Source organism: Spodoptera frugiperda, chromosome 8 (genome assembly GCF_023101765.2).
Source record: "Spodoptera frugiperda isolate SF20-4 chromosome 8, AGI-APGP_CSIRO_Sfru_2.0, whole genome shotgun sequence".
NCBI classification, from domain to species: domain Eukaryota; kingdom Metazoa; phylum Arthropoda; class Insecta; order Lepidoptera; family Noctuidae; genus Spodoptera; species Spodoptera frugiperda.
Window position 1 is genome coordinate 11,442,363 of NC_064219.1, and position 14,500 is coordinate 11,456,862.

Consider the following 14,500-nt stretch of genomic DNA (forward strand, 5'->3'; position numbering starts at 1 on the left):
GATTTAAAATATTATTCGGTCCTTTCTAAAGATGGCTTTCTACATGCCATATGTTAAAATTTTTGAGATGTCACCGAAAGACGCATAACCTATAGAAAATATTATTAATTGGCCAAACATTGAATAACCTTTAACCATTTGCCTTCGTCCGAATTAAGTTTCTTTCACCATTTGTAAATGACGAAACGTAAACATGCGCAACTCTTGGACATTATTAAACGTTTTCTATAACAGTTAGCAGGTATGTGAGTATAGAGTTTTATTTTAGCTGCGGTGACATCAGTGCGGCGTGATTACGTCTCTCCTTGACTCTCGATTGGAAGATTGCAGTATTTAGAATGGACCTCGCATATTAGATTTCTTTATATTACTGAAACAGGTTTTGTAATGGCTTTGTTAGCACCGTCATCTTGAGGGAGACAAGTCTCATCCTGCTTTATTGTTTGCACAAATTCTTGAATTTCTATGAAGTATGTCTCTGATGAAGGCAGTTTTATGCTATTACATTTATTGCGTTACCAAAGGAGAAGGGGACTTCTTCATACATTTCTGGGCCCAGGTGTTAACTGAATCAAACTAGCCTTATTTGTAAGAGGATATAATAACAAGGCCTCACTGAAAATTTGGTGAAATTTGGCTATCCAGGAATCAAGTTATATGTACCTAATGTAGTAAAAGTGAGGTTATATTACAACATTGCAGTTTTTTTGTGTTTTTTACGAAATACTTTTGAATAGATTTGGTTGTGTTATGGTTTTAAGCAAGGAGCGTGTGTGACGTGTCGAAGATATGACGCGTTTGGCTCTCCAGCGCCCCGAACAGTCGCTACAGTCGAACACAAGTTTTTACATTCAATATTCTGCACTTAGGGCCTATGCACACCACGTTTTATAAAGGGCCGGCGACGCGCGTTTTGGAAACGCGTGTCGCCGGCCGTTTTTCTCCTACAGTGCAGTCTGTTGTCGTTAACACGCGCGTTTGCATCGCAGCCGCATCGCTACACACGCGTGTCTGTATCGCTACACACGCGTCGACGCCGCGTTTAAAAAACGTGGTGTGCGTAGGCCCTTAGAAGCAATAGGCTAAACTTTTAAAAACTAAAAAAGGGACAGGAGGATATATAAATAAAACACCAATATTAGTATAAAATATGTATTATTCATCTTCAATAATTAGGAGAATGTCATCTAAAAATTGTGTAGGGGGTCGGGGTACGTATATTTTCTTGGTATCTTTCCCAACTGAGATACCATATTATACAGGCTGAGATGCACGCCACTGACGAATAACTGATAAAGTCGCCTCATCTTCCAAGATTCTTCTGCCAATAGAGTTACAGCGACCAGTCGCAATCGTACAATTTACACAGCGATCTATGTCGTCAATATTCGATTGATAGTTGTTGCAGTTGTCCAAAATAGAGAGTCAGGTAATTTATAGATTCAAGATCCGTCAAAAGTCCTTTATAAAGCCGAGGTCGTGGGGTTAAACAATAAAACATGGAAAATACGTGCGCACTCAGAACGAAACACAACGAACGAGTGTCATCCAAAGAGTATAATAAGTATAGGGAAAGTGTCATCTGTCAATCGGTGACTGACTGAAGTCAGACAGAAGTGTTTTAAGAAGTTTAAATCACAGAGTACGTTATACATACATTATTTTACATACATTATTACACAACTTAATTTAAGTTTTCTCGCTTCCTAGATAGAAACAAGGTACCATATTTTGTGATTTCCCTTAGAAAAATATGACGGTTTTTTTAATATATATTTCAACTAGTTAACTGCTGGGCCCAAAAGTCCCCTTCTCCTTTGTTAGATCACAATCTGCTTTTATCGAGTCCACCCACATTGTGAGAAAAATCTTCAATAGAGGATTATGCAAAAGGTTTGGAGTACGTGTATAAGATACTGCTTTCTTATTTATTCATTTTAAAAACCACAGGAGGTAAAAGGATGAACAAACTAAAAGCACCTGAATTCTAAGAATGACTGTACCAAGTGCATCGTATTCGTAACTCGCGACTCGTACACTTGTATTGTAAACCTTTTCCTCAATCAGTGCTGCGATGGGTGCGCGAGATAAACTGCGCATGCATTATGCTATCAGCGTTGTAAACATTACACACATTATATTGTCTTATTAAATTTTACGTCAAGTACTGTATTTTTTCTCCTTTTACTGCAAGGTAAGAGTTCCTGAATGCTACAGTTGGTTCTGGACTCGTATCGCCTCCAATTGTGTCAGAATTCCCATGATCCCAGTGGAACAAAGCAATGACTCCATAATCGTATATTTTATGAAACACATTCTTACAATGGTGTTCGATTCGTAGCTATAACACAGATGGTCATCCCTGGAGGAATAGGTCTACAGTACATTAAAGGAATTAAATCAACTCCGGAGATTTCGACGATCGTTTACATGTGAACACACTCCCACACTGTATCCACTTATTTTAATGAGGTCACGAATCTGTGATATAACTGTGTACGAAAAACTTCAATGATTTATACTCGTCCCAATTATTTTAACATTAGATTCACAAACGTTTTCATGTAAATTGATGTTATGCGATGCTTCATTAAGTAATCCTGAGGCGCCGATATATTTTAATGATGACGTAACGACATGACTCGTGTATTCGAATCAAATGTACCGTGAGCGGTGCTTTGATTACTTCTACCTCACTTACATAACGCTTAGCATTAAGTTCTGTCAAAGTCACAAACACATTCAGTAATTAGGTTAAGGTAACGTCTAAATGCCAAGTGGTTTTTCAAGTTAGACCAGCAAAGACGGAACTGTAAATTATGTTTTGACTTATTCGTATTTTTTGCTAAGGTTATGTCATGTATAGTGTGGTTAATCTATTACACATGCACACATAAGAACGTGATTCATGCGTATCAGTAACCCATAAGCGAAAGTAAATACTAAAACTGTTGAAAATGGTTATAGAAAACAATCAAGATAAAGTATTATATCGAACGCGAGTAGTGGAGTTAGTGAGAACAATTCAAGGTCCATAGACTACTCGTGACAACTGTGACGCAACGCAATCGATATGCGAATACATTTCGATTAAATTACACAAAAACCTACCACTTATACAATCTGCGCGATTAATGGTTACAGCTAGCGTACACCACAAACCGTTCAGTACTTTATTCCGTAGGTCGTAAGGTTGGAAAACGTGCGGTGTTGAGTGCGCTTACTCATTTAGTAAGAATAAAGAATATTTTTCTAAATGTCAAAACTTTTGCTAACATTTACATATTTGATCAATAGTTTAGTACAAGGCGATGTGACTTGAGAAATTTTGATGGAGTGCTGTATCTATTTATTTACAGTGTTGAAGAGAATCAGGAGTTGTGTAACAACCCATTATATGTTAATGGTGACATAGAGGGACAATCAAGTAACTAATTATTGTATAATGAGTGTGTGGCGATGAATACGATAATATCACGGCAGACGGAACTCAAACAAGAGCTGGAGTAAAATCTCCTTGTAAAACAAAAACGCTTATCATAATAAGAATTTTGTGCATGGATGACATGCGCATTTTAATGAGAAATGAGAATAAAACATCGAGCACGTCGAGATGGATGTTATAAGTAAACAGAATAAAACGAACTCAAAATATTCTTTTGAGACGTAAAGATCATTAATCACAAAAATATTCCTTTCAATAAATGAAGAATCGAATCATTAACATATCGAAAAGAAGTCAGCCACAGCCTTCAATCGAAACCTATTACAAAAATAAACTGCCTCCCTTTTGAAACAATTTCCTTTCAGCGCTATAGAGTGCGCCTGCGCAGCTATTAGTCAGTCGTCCGTCGTAACGGCAGTATCGTCACTGTCCACTGTTAACTAGTCGCAAGGCCAACTGGGGATTATGTGCGGCACAGCTATTAACTCAGGCAACAAAACAACACATCTCTTCAATTGGATCCGCACTTGCAGCGTCATGAGCAGGAATACTCGGCACTTTAATGTGGTTGCCGGGCAATTCCCGTGGGACACCTTGTTATCGCTGGCCACTTGACGGGAAGGCTTTAAGTTCCATCAAGATGGTGCTGTGTCTGTCTGTCTTAAACTGGACTCTTGACAACGGTCACTCTGAAACGTCCCTTTGTATCGTTTTGTTGTGGTCATCTAGTACGTCTCGAGTGGACAACAGGAATAATTTATCACAGTGATTGACACTAAACTGCTGTCTCTATTTACTGTTCCTTTGCCGTGAAGCACTACATCAAAGCATTTTGTTAAATAAAAACAGTCCGAGAGTGACGTGAGAAGGGTAGCAAACGAAATGTCAGCAACAACTAGCCGGAGTGGCCAGGCCAGAATTGTTTCAAACATTTCAGCTTTGACCCGAGCACTGATGAATTATGTTTTAATCTTAGTTTTACCGACACAAATGTTATGTACGCAAAAGTATTTCGCTTTGTACACACTCTCGCAAATGTTCTGAAAGCCGACAAAGAAGCCCGCAAGTGGGGTAGGGATTTTATAAAATAAAACGCTGCTCCATTTTCCTTTTAGGAAAGTTATTTAAAGCGTGTACACAAATTCGTATAGAAAGGAATTTGAAGCAACACTTTTCCAACTGTGGCCGTGACTTCGGCAACTGAGAGTACGTAGTAATACAATATTTGCATAATTTCGCCATTACTAGACATCATAATCTGAATGTGAATGTTCAAAAATTGTCTTACACGAGAGGATTTTTTTGCGTTAATACCATATTTTTACTTGAATTTTATGTTCCACGTGCTAATAAACTTGCGTCAATTTACAAGTAAATGATGATTGGTGAAGTGAATAATGGAAGACTTGACATTATAAATCCTGCATCGTCCTCGTCTCGTAGTGACTAACAATCATCTCGAACTTTGGCCTGAGCAGTGCTAATGAAGATGCCTGTAAACCTCAGTCGCACAAGGCGATACATTCATTACTCCAAGCAATAAACTTAACAACATTCATTTTAACATAACGTTATAAATAGTACGTCTTTTTTAACTCTTACTCTCGGGTTTGCGGGAATATGAATAATACACAATAGAAAACACATTCATGTCTCGCACAGATCTACACTCCAGCAAACTAGAGGTTAGTTACCGATCTGTCGCGAGTCACTGAGTACCTATTTATTGAAAATCCGGAATCGAAAAGGCTACGATAGGTACTATGAGAACGGAATAAATCCTTTGGAAGAATTTTAAACATTTCCTTGATTGAGTAGAAGCAACAAGCAATAGAATTCCAGGTAGTGCAACACTTTTCCAATAAGATCATTTACCTTGGTTGAGAAGAAAGCTTGTTCACATAGCTAGTGGTTAGGTATGCAGCATACATCACTGCCATGTACCGTGTTCGGTATAAATAAAGCTAGACATGGAACGAGCTGTACACACGCCACACACCTACCACGGCATGCACACAAACCCGTGCAGTTTTCCAAACTCAGGAAATTTATACACACGAGCTTTTAGCGTCGGTCAAGGCCAGGCCAGCTCAATTATGAATAATTCTACAGTTAATAACTCGTCTTGAGCAACAAATAGGTGTGTCAACTATTGGACGTCTGACTACAAGTTCGTGTCCTGTTTGGTTGGTCTGCAATAGTACCTATATGTACGTAATCACTTATAAAAAGTAAAAGCAAACTGCGTATTTTATTTTAGTCTATTGCAGATTTGTTTGCTTGGCTTGCTCACCGTCCTAATGGTTGAGTAATAGTCATAACTACATAAACGTATATCTCACATGGCCCACACTAGGATAATCCCGTGTCGTGACTCGTGTGTGCAATTACGAGCACAGAGCACGTTCACAAACATGCACATCTGTGGATCATAAAAAAATCTGATGCGGGAATTAATTCACGACACAGAGCAGACATTTCAGCATTGCGCCATTTAGGGCGAAAGTACGGCCATAAAACGCGAGAAATATAGTATTTATGTAGTACTTTATCAAACGATGTTATACTTTAATGTTACGTTATTTTATATAGTAAACCAAACATTTTATATGCAACACAATATTGGCGTGGCAAGAAGCTAGGTGTTAGTTATCTTAAAATAAACAAAATATGACTCTTTCTGTCCAGTACTATTCGGCTGAGAAATGGCAACATATTAAGTTGTTTAGTAGATGTGTTGGCTAGCAGACGAGCAGTATTAGCGCGGCACTAACTAACGGGGACACCGTCTCGACATTGACATAATTCACAACATCAAAGTAAACAGGGGGACATCAATCCTTGCGTACACTTTACGTGCGTCGAGCGTGCTTGCCCACTCCGTGGAAGACAGAGTCAATATTGGGCCTTTGGGAGAATAGAAGAATTTCTTTGTGAGAATGTTTGCCTTTGTCAATCTTGAAAGCTGATGTTTAAACTAGAAGTTATCAACTCCATACAACATCTCGACAATAGAAACAGATCGTTCTAAATTAAAAACTATTTCTATTGGAAACAGTCATTTGGTAGGAGTGGAATCCGATGCTCAAGCCACCACAAATGTTCTCCTATTAAAAATGCCGCAGCATCCGTCAATGGTTGTTCAAGAGTCTATTTCCAGCCCAACCAATCAGCAAATGAGTGGAGTTAACTAGTTAACCTACATTTTTGACAAAACTACATCAACCAATTTGGCACAGGACACGGTCAGGATAATTAATGTCATTCATTGCGCGTGCGCATGTCACTGCTATTTTTTACTCGACTATTTTGTTCATAATACTGTTTGTATAAATAGTATTCTAGTAGGTAGTAGGTATTTCATCATAATAATAACTAATAACACAGCATGCTCGCTCGTTTTCTTTAAAATTTATGAAATTGGGAATCAAGGTTGACAGAATGCCAGAATGATAAAATATCGGTAGATAACGTGACGTCTTGACATAATATTATGCTGTGCATTCTTTCTTTTTAATGACATTTATTGCAAATATAAATTGTGGTCTCAATCTCTTTGATACAGAAACAGTGCAGACACCTAGTCATACCGGCGCCGTTGCGTTTAAAACTAGCACTCTCATAACATGTGCGGTAAGTAAATATGTACATACATTTACTAGTAGTATTGTTTACAGTAAAAATAAATAACAAGTAAGTAAATTGTACGATAAATAATAATGAATGTGCCACAATGGGTCGGAAACAGTCGAGTGACGTAAGGTGACGTTGTATAACGTAGTGGCGATACGATGCCTGCACGCACCACGCATTGCCCACTACCCCCCATGCTTTGCTAGGTACGTACACGTTATGCAATATTTCCCTAGTTCTAGTTAACCTTCCCACGCGAACTTTATTGTAGCTATGATCCGTTTAAGTATTTTAATAAAAATACAAAATTCTTTGCATTTGTTTTAGTTACTGCAAACATTTATGTCGTACCGCATCCCGATTTTATTTGAGTATTTTAAGTACTTTCTACAAAATTATAATTAAAATCTTGTAGTTATTATTCAATGAAAGTATCTCAAATAATACGTCCATCTTAACTCCCAGTCAAATTACAAATGTAAATAGAACTATTAGCATTACAATAGTGAACGCTACAACATGTGTCCAATCAGAACTACTTGACAATATGCATCGTTGCGAGGCACCGGCTCGGAAATCGAACCTGACACTGTGACCTACATTCTAATGAAGCGTACTGCGTCGCATTGTGCTTTATTATTCCTACGTTAGGTATTATATAACTGAATGTGCCGTTGTCGTATATCATTGATCCATACTGCACCGCTAATGATCCAGCTTGTATTTCTCACAAAGCGTCGAAACATGCATTATGGATGCTCTTCCTAAATTTTAACATGTAGTATGTTTGTATCTAGTAGAGCATTGTACAACTCTTACAAATCATTGTTGTGTAAACCTGATCACACGTCGGAAGACCTTGACACACCTAAGCTGTTCGAGTCAAAATCTCGCGTGATGTAAGCAGAACGGACCTCAAGATCTTATCGAGCCCAGTTAGCTTGATTGCCGGCGTTTCAAACTGTTTGTGGGAATAATTGCAGTACTTACTACTACTGATTGTAGATAACGGATGCCCGTATATGGAGTCTATGAGAAAGTTAGTGGATCTTGTGTCCCAATCAGTACGCAATGGGCTACTAATGTAGGAACTTTAATTTTGGATGACTTCTAAACATTTGACCGTTTTATTGACATTGAAAAAGTAACAAATAAAACGTCACTTACCAGGGTAGAAGTCGTGGGACTTGGACATCTTGACCCTAGCGCCAGTGTCCTTCTGCAGCTGGGCGATGGTCTCGCCACCCTTGCCGATGATGGCGCCGGCCACCATGGACGGCACCAGCACCTTGAAGTGGTATGTCGGCTCCACGGCTGTAGAGCATACAGTTGCATGGTGAGAAGAGCTCACACTAAACACTACATTCTGAGCACTGTGTTCCGTTACAAACAATCAATAAAAACCAATAGTATTGTTCCCAGAAGTTATTATCGATATAGAAAAGCAATTACAGAAAAATCGTAATGGTTTCTATTATAGTAAACAAGAGCGGAAGAGAACAAATATTTGCGTAGGACGTTCTGAGATATTGAGCAATATAATTGCTTTTGTATTGACTGCTAGCTACAATAATACATACTTTATGTGTAGACATTATATTACAGCTCTGTAATTCCAATTTGCCAATTAATCAATACAGCGATTTCACGAGCCCTTTGAAGATTATCCCAAAAACAGATTACATAAATTGGTTTCAGCTACATCCCGATATAAATTAACTCGGGATCTCATAAGTAATTAAAGAAAATACATCCGAGGCTCAATGCGCAAAGGGTTGTACTAATTGATTAGCTTCGTTACAAGAATACTACAAATTGGATATGTAGAGGTGAAATCTAAAACGGAATATAGTGCTCAGGATTCATCGGAGTACATTTAAAATGAGGTTTCATGGTTTTATGTGAATACAGTAACTTGATTTAGATCATGAAATCCCATTTTATATGTACAATATTACATCAGCAGAAGCTGGTGATCAAAAGCATCAGTAATGCAGTCGGAGCACCAGTTCCGGCAGAGTATGAGTCAGTGTGAAGTGCATTATGTATGTATTGTAAACCACACCTGCGGGCCTGTGCTAATGTCAGTCGCGATGACGGTGTATGGAGATTCAATAGCCAACATCAAAAATGTATTATTTTATTAATTAGCACCAACATCAGCTAGTTTGGTGACGAATTAATCTTGCGAGATTGTTCTGGCACGACGCGATACTTCCACCGTGCCAGTGTTAGATTGTTTGCATTTATGCTCGTTTATTATTTTGAAGGCAAATAGTACAGCTTTTTATATTTCATAGTTATTAACATGCATTTTATTCGTTGATTAATGCTAGATCTAAACACTGATGAAGAGGTCGACCAAGAAAAGCCTAAATGATTGATGATAGAAGAAGTTTAATGACCGCTTTGCTTGGGGAACTTAGTCCAAATAAGAAAGACGTTGTGGTGAGAGCGTCAACTTTTCAGCGAAACATTTTCAAGAAATATATTAAGTGGCGACCACAAAGTTACAAAGTTTTGATATTTCCCAGAGGGATAAACAACTTGTACCATTGACAAAGAAGACGGACCAAGTTCTGAGATGAAGAACAAACTAAGTAAGCACCGGACGAGTTTCACTTGCTTTCATGGTTAATTTATAATTACGCAGTAAACCAGAGGGTTCGCTGTGGCTGTACAACTAATTTTACTTCATTGGAGCTCAGATTTTAATATAAAAATCCTCAGTGACGTAATTTCACAACCTACTTTCATAGAATGCCTCAGCGGAACAGTTTAGGAGGCAGGCCTTGAGGGACGCTAGTAGCTTTTGTTAGGAAGTATAATTCAAATATTGCGAAGTAGTACATAACAATGTGAAGAAACTAGTGTGCCACCTACATTCAATGTGTTTCAATTGAGTGGCAACCCACCGGCTGACGGCGCATCTCATTTGACCTCATTTCAAATGGAGCATGGCAGTTCACCTGACACGACTCACGCCGGTAGATATGCCACAAATTAACAATATGTATTGTACACGAACCATTCAGTAATATCATATTTTAATGGCAACAAAGAGCACAATACTCGGATTTATGTTGAAATGGTTCTTGGCGGTTTAATACTCTGGAATTGAAATTTTCACCAACTTAATGGCAGCGCAGTATTGTACAGGATTCCACATCATTCAAAATTACTAAGGAAATAATTTCAAGTTCAGATAAATTGCTAAAACATTTCAAATTACTTTTGCAACCAAAAATACCACTGACGATTGCAATCTCTACAGAAGAATTACGTTATGTATATATTTTGGTCGGAGAGCTAGCTGTTCAATATTCTTTGAAATGAAAAATTGTATCTACGAAGTATACCAAAGTCCAGATTATTCAAAGAGAAATATTTTCTAAAGCGATTTAGAACACAAGCGATGCAAATAATATTCTTTTCAAACGTCGGTCGTGTGCTAAAAAAAGGTTGTCATTGATTTATAGGTGTCCATGACGTAGCAAAACGGCGCAGTCATGAATTTATTACATTATGCTTTTCCTACGTCAACATTATCGCGTGTATCATGCGCGGTAATTGGCTATTGTACAGACGTTACAACAGCAACGAGCAATTATTCAACACATTAGTAAACAACAGCGGCCATAGAATGTATCAGAACATTCAGAACCCATATATTAGCTCGGGCGAGTCCCATTCAATTTGACTTTAAAACAAAGCCATTTTTCGCTTTCTCCGTCCCTAAACTAATGTTCCCTGAACAGGAAAGCTTACCTAATTATCTCAGAGAAATTGCGATAACAAACAGTCCCTAATTTCTTAGAATTAAAATAAAACAAACTTGAATATGTTTTTCATCTACGAGTTACGAGCAGACGTTCACTTCAAAATAAAGGGAAATGGACAATAGGAATATTTTCCGAGAGAAAGATCTTTATGTACAATCTCGTCATTATCTGAGTAACAGAAGAGGGAGGGCAGGGAAAAGCCCTATTCTTTCTACCCCACATTAACAATGGAGATCTGAGGCTTACGCGACCGACTCGGAGGCTGATAATCTAGACCGGGCTGACCACGGACGAATTATTGCGACATGGTTACGCCAAGATTAATTTCGCACTCAATTTGGCATTCACTTGATCCCGATAAGGTCGTCTTATCAAAGATTACAACCCTTTTATCTTTAGATACTTACTTTTATAACAAAAGCTTTTTCTATTATGAAATAATAACAAGCGTCGTCCAATTCGGGAGTCAGGTTGCCTCTTTGACAAAGGATCTCATTTAATGGCACTCTCGTGTTCATTGCTGTTCTCGTTTTTTCGCATCAATTATTTTTTATTAGCCGCCTTCACAATAAAGTTGTTTGACATAGAAATCAGAGGATTATAAATAGGTGAGAGTTTGCCGCACCGCTGCCGCACCTCTACTAGGTGTTCTAGGTCGCGACCTTATGGGCGCACGTTGCCAAGCGCCGCATTTGGCAATGCTAAGCCCCTAAAAGTTTGGCGATGCAAGCAAGCTTTCAGACGCAAACATATTGCATTCGTTTCGCTTGCAGTATCGCTATGCTGGCTATACATGGTCATGTTACCGATGCCAATGTTACGGTTAATGAAACTGAACGTAACTATACAGAGGTTTCTAATTCTTATTTTCGGTACCTAATCACCACAGAAAGTTCTGCACAAAACATTCCGCCACTAAACAGAATCCTCGTAAATTCATTACAAAGACAGTTTACTTAAATAAGTTTCATTATTATTATGTATTATGTTATGAGCTTTGTGTCCTTGTTAAGTCTGAGCAATGTTTATTCATTTGTCCAACAATAATACGTAATGAGAATTAGTTGCGCGCCACTGACCACGCCGACAGCTACAAAACAACATGGTATTTGGTGTTTCTAAAGTTTGCCAAATTACTCGTACATTTCTCTGCTAACAAGAGATATGATGATGCCATTAGAATTGAAAAATAAAGAAATCGGTATGCCAATCCAAAAGTAGCGGTCAAGAAATGAAACTCAGGAATAAGTATTATGTATGATCATCATTATTCTAGTTGACGACGCGGTTTGAAGAGTCATTTAAGAGAAATCACGGTACAAAATAGGACATAAACCAGTGAGTTTACGGCGAGGAAAGCGATCACATCATGTCAATCAATAGTGTCGGTTGACTCGCCAGTGTAGCATGCAGACTATTGCTGCCATGAACAGATTGTTCTGCGGCTCGTCCGGCGGCATTGACAACCAATCGATACTAAGCATCGACTTTGACGTCAAACTCGCTTTCATCGTCTGTTCACTGGCGTTTTAATATTCTAAACTTTGCAACGCGATCTGTGTCAGCGGCGTCCCGGATTTTTTATTCTTTTTTAAAGACCGGACACAAGGCCTTAAAGAGGGCGGAAGGCTCGAGAGGCCTTTACCCAGCAGTGGGTGAAAGTAGGCCGAATAGACAGAAATCTTTTGTTAGTTCATTTGACAACCAAGACCGAATTCACAGGGTAGGAATACAATTTTCCAACTTGTTAAAATCATAAGCTTTTGTTGACTGAACAATATTGCTTGTATTAAATTAAGGAGTTAGCAAACTGGTATGGTTAACATTATTATGTTACCTTCTAACCCAAGATTAAAGCAACATTTTATAAATATAGTGCTCGCCGTGTTCCCATTTCGGAAGGTACTCGGCTTGCATAAAGCTGCTGGCGTTTCATCTTTGTGCTTTGATCTGGAGCTGCAGCCGAGATTAATGAGGACTTTGTCTACTCACACCATATCGCCAGCTAACGTATAAGTACCTTCTTTTTCTTATTACTTAGCGTTCGAAGCTATTGCTGCTGAAGCACGCCTTAAGTGTGCTTCGTCTAATATCTTTTAAGCCCGAAACATTTCTTAAATTGTTAGATCAACTTGGTGTCACATTTTCCCCAAACATTTTATTGAATGTTGGGCAGAGCGCCGCACGAGCAATATTTATTTTTACCGCATTTTAGCAAAATGGCCGCGGATGGCTCTAATAAATCACGCGTGATCCGATCACTCGTCGGTCGCGGGCTCTGAGCTTATCTACGGCTGTCTAAAAAAGGCCCATGCCAACACAACGATAGGGTGTTTGCGCTCCAAGCATGCATTATGCATGAAATTTATCCAACCTACTTACCATGATAAACAAAATATAGACTCGTTGAGGTTACAGTCATCTTCGGATATTGATCCCATATATTATTGGGAATTTGGTACGCGACCTAAATTAATAACCAATATCAATCCAATATTAATGCAGATTTTTGACATTTCTTCAATTTACTTCTATTGAATTCTTGTCAAAAATCTAGACTGGTCCAGAAATATTTAGATTGAGGTCAGTTTTAATATTTAGTATCGGTTATCGGCCTTTAGTAAAAACGGACTCCAGTTTTAAATCTGCATGTATACAAACTAAAGGCCTAATTTTAATTGCTTGCCAATACTACCAGTACAGTTGTCAGAACTTGATAAAATTTTGCTAACTGTCAAGTTGTATGAAACCCTTTGCGTCAGCAACTATTTGGCACGATACTGAAATGACTGGCCAAATTCAGGGCATAAACCCGAAGTAATGCAAATATCGAAGTAATAGGTAGAATACGAACGGAAATGACGCAAGAGGGAGGGGGTCCCGGCTCGGATACAGCTGTCAATAACGCAGACGTGGTGTATAAAAGCAGCTTTGAAAACAGATGCGTCCCTACGCCAGCGACTAACTGGAAAAATGAAAATTGGAAAACCATTATAGGTCATTTATAAACTTAGAGCGAACCGTCTGCCGCAAACTCGGAGAAATGAACCAGACCGAAGGACTTTTTACGCTCATTAATTTTGTATTATGTGGACTCTGTGGGACTAAATTTTATTTAAATATTCTTTAAATCGGTTACAAATTACCCAATTTCACGTCCTATCATTTGGGCAAACGTCTGTCACATATTAATTATCAAATTAATAATTTTGCAATGTGTTTTTAACTTTTCTTTCGACATTTAATTTTCAAAAATAATCTTTTGAATATATTTCGCATTGTACAGATAAACTGTGTCGAGGTTATCGATGTTTTTATGTATTTTGTAATAAAATGTATCTGTAATTCTTTGACCCTTCTTAAATTAGTTCGTAAGCTACAATGAATGCCTGTAAAAAGAGACATAAAAACTAAAATGCTGTTGTTTACTATACTTTTTTAATAGAACTGAGTTTTATAACCCCACTTTTTACCTCGTTTATAGAAAACTCGACAGTTCCGGCTATATTTTAGAGCTGAAATGTGTTCACAAAAAGCGGAGCGAAATAATTATTTAAAATGTTAGTGTCGCGAATTTTACATTTCTATTAAAAATCTTCTTACGAGATAATAACGGTTTTTGTAGAACCCGACTGAGCTG

At 38.1% G+C, this 14,500-nt stretch overlaps 1 protein-coding gene across 5 annotated transcripts in view; it reads right to left on the minus strand.

Annotated features, from left to right (window-relative positions):
• The window catches only part of LOC118275373 (RNA-binding protein Pasilla), a 58,114-nt gene that overhangs the window by 26,207 nt on the left and 17,407 nt on the right, over window positions 1–14,500 (minus strand). For all 5 annotated transcript variants that reach the window (XM_050695289.1, XM_050695285.1, XM_035593294.2 and 2 more), the window contains one exon: window positions 8,246–8,392. In XM_050695289.1, coding sequence (XP_050551246.1) covers window positions 8,246–8,351 — 106 coding nt within the window. In that variant the 5' untranslated portion in view covers window positions 8,352–8,392. The remainder of the gene's footprint in view (window positions 1–8,245; window positions 8,393–14,500) is intronic.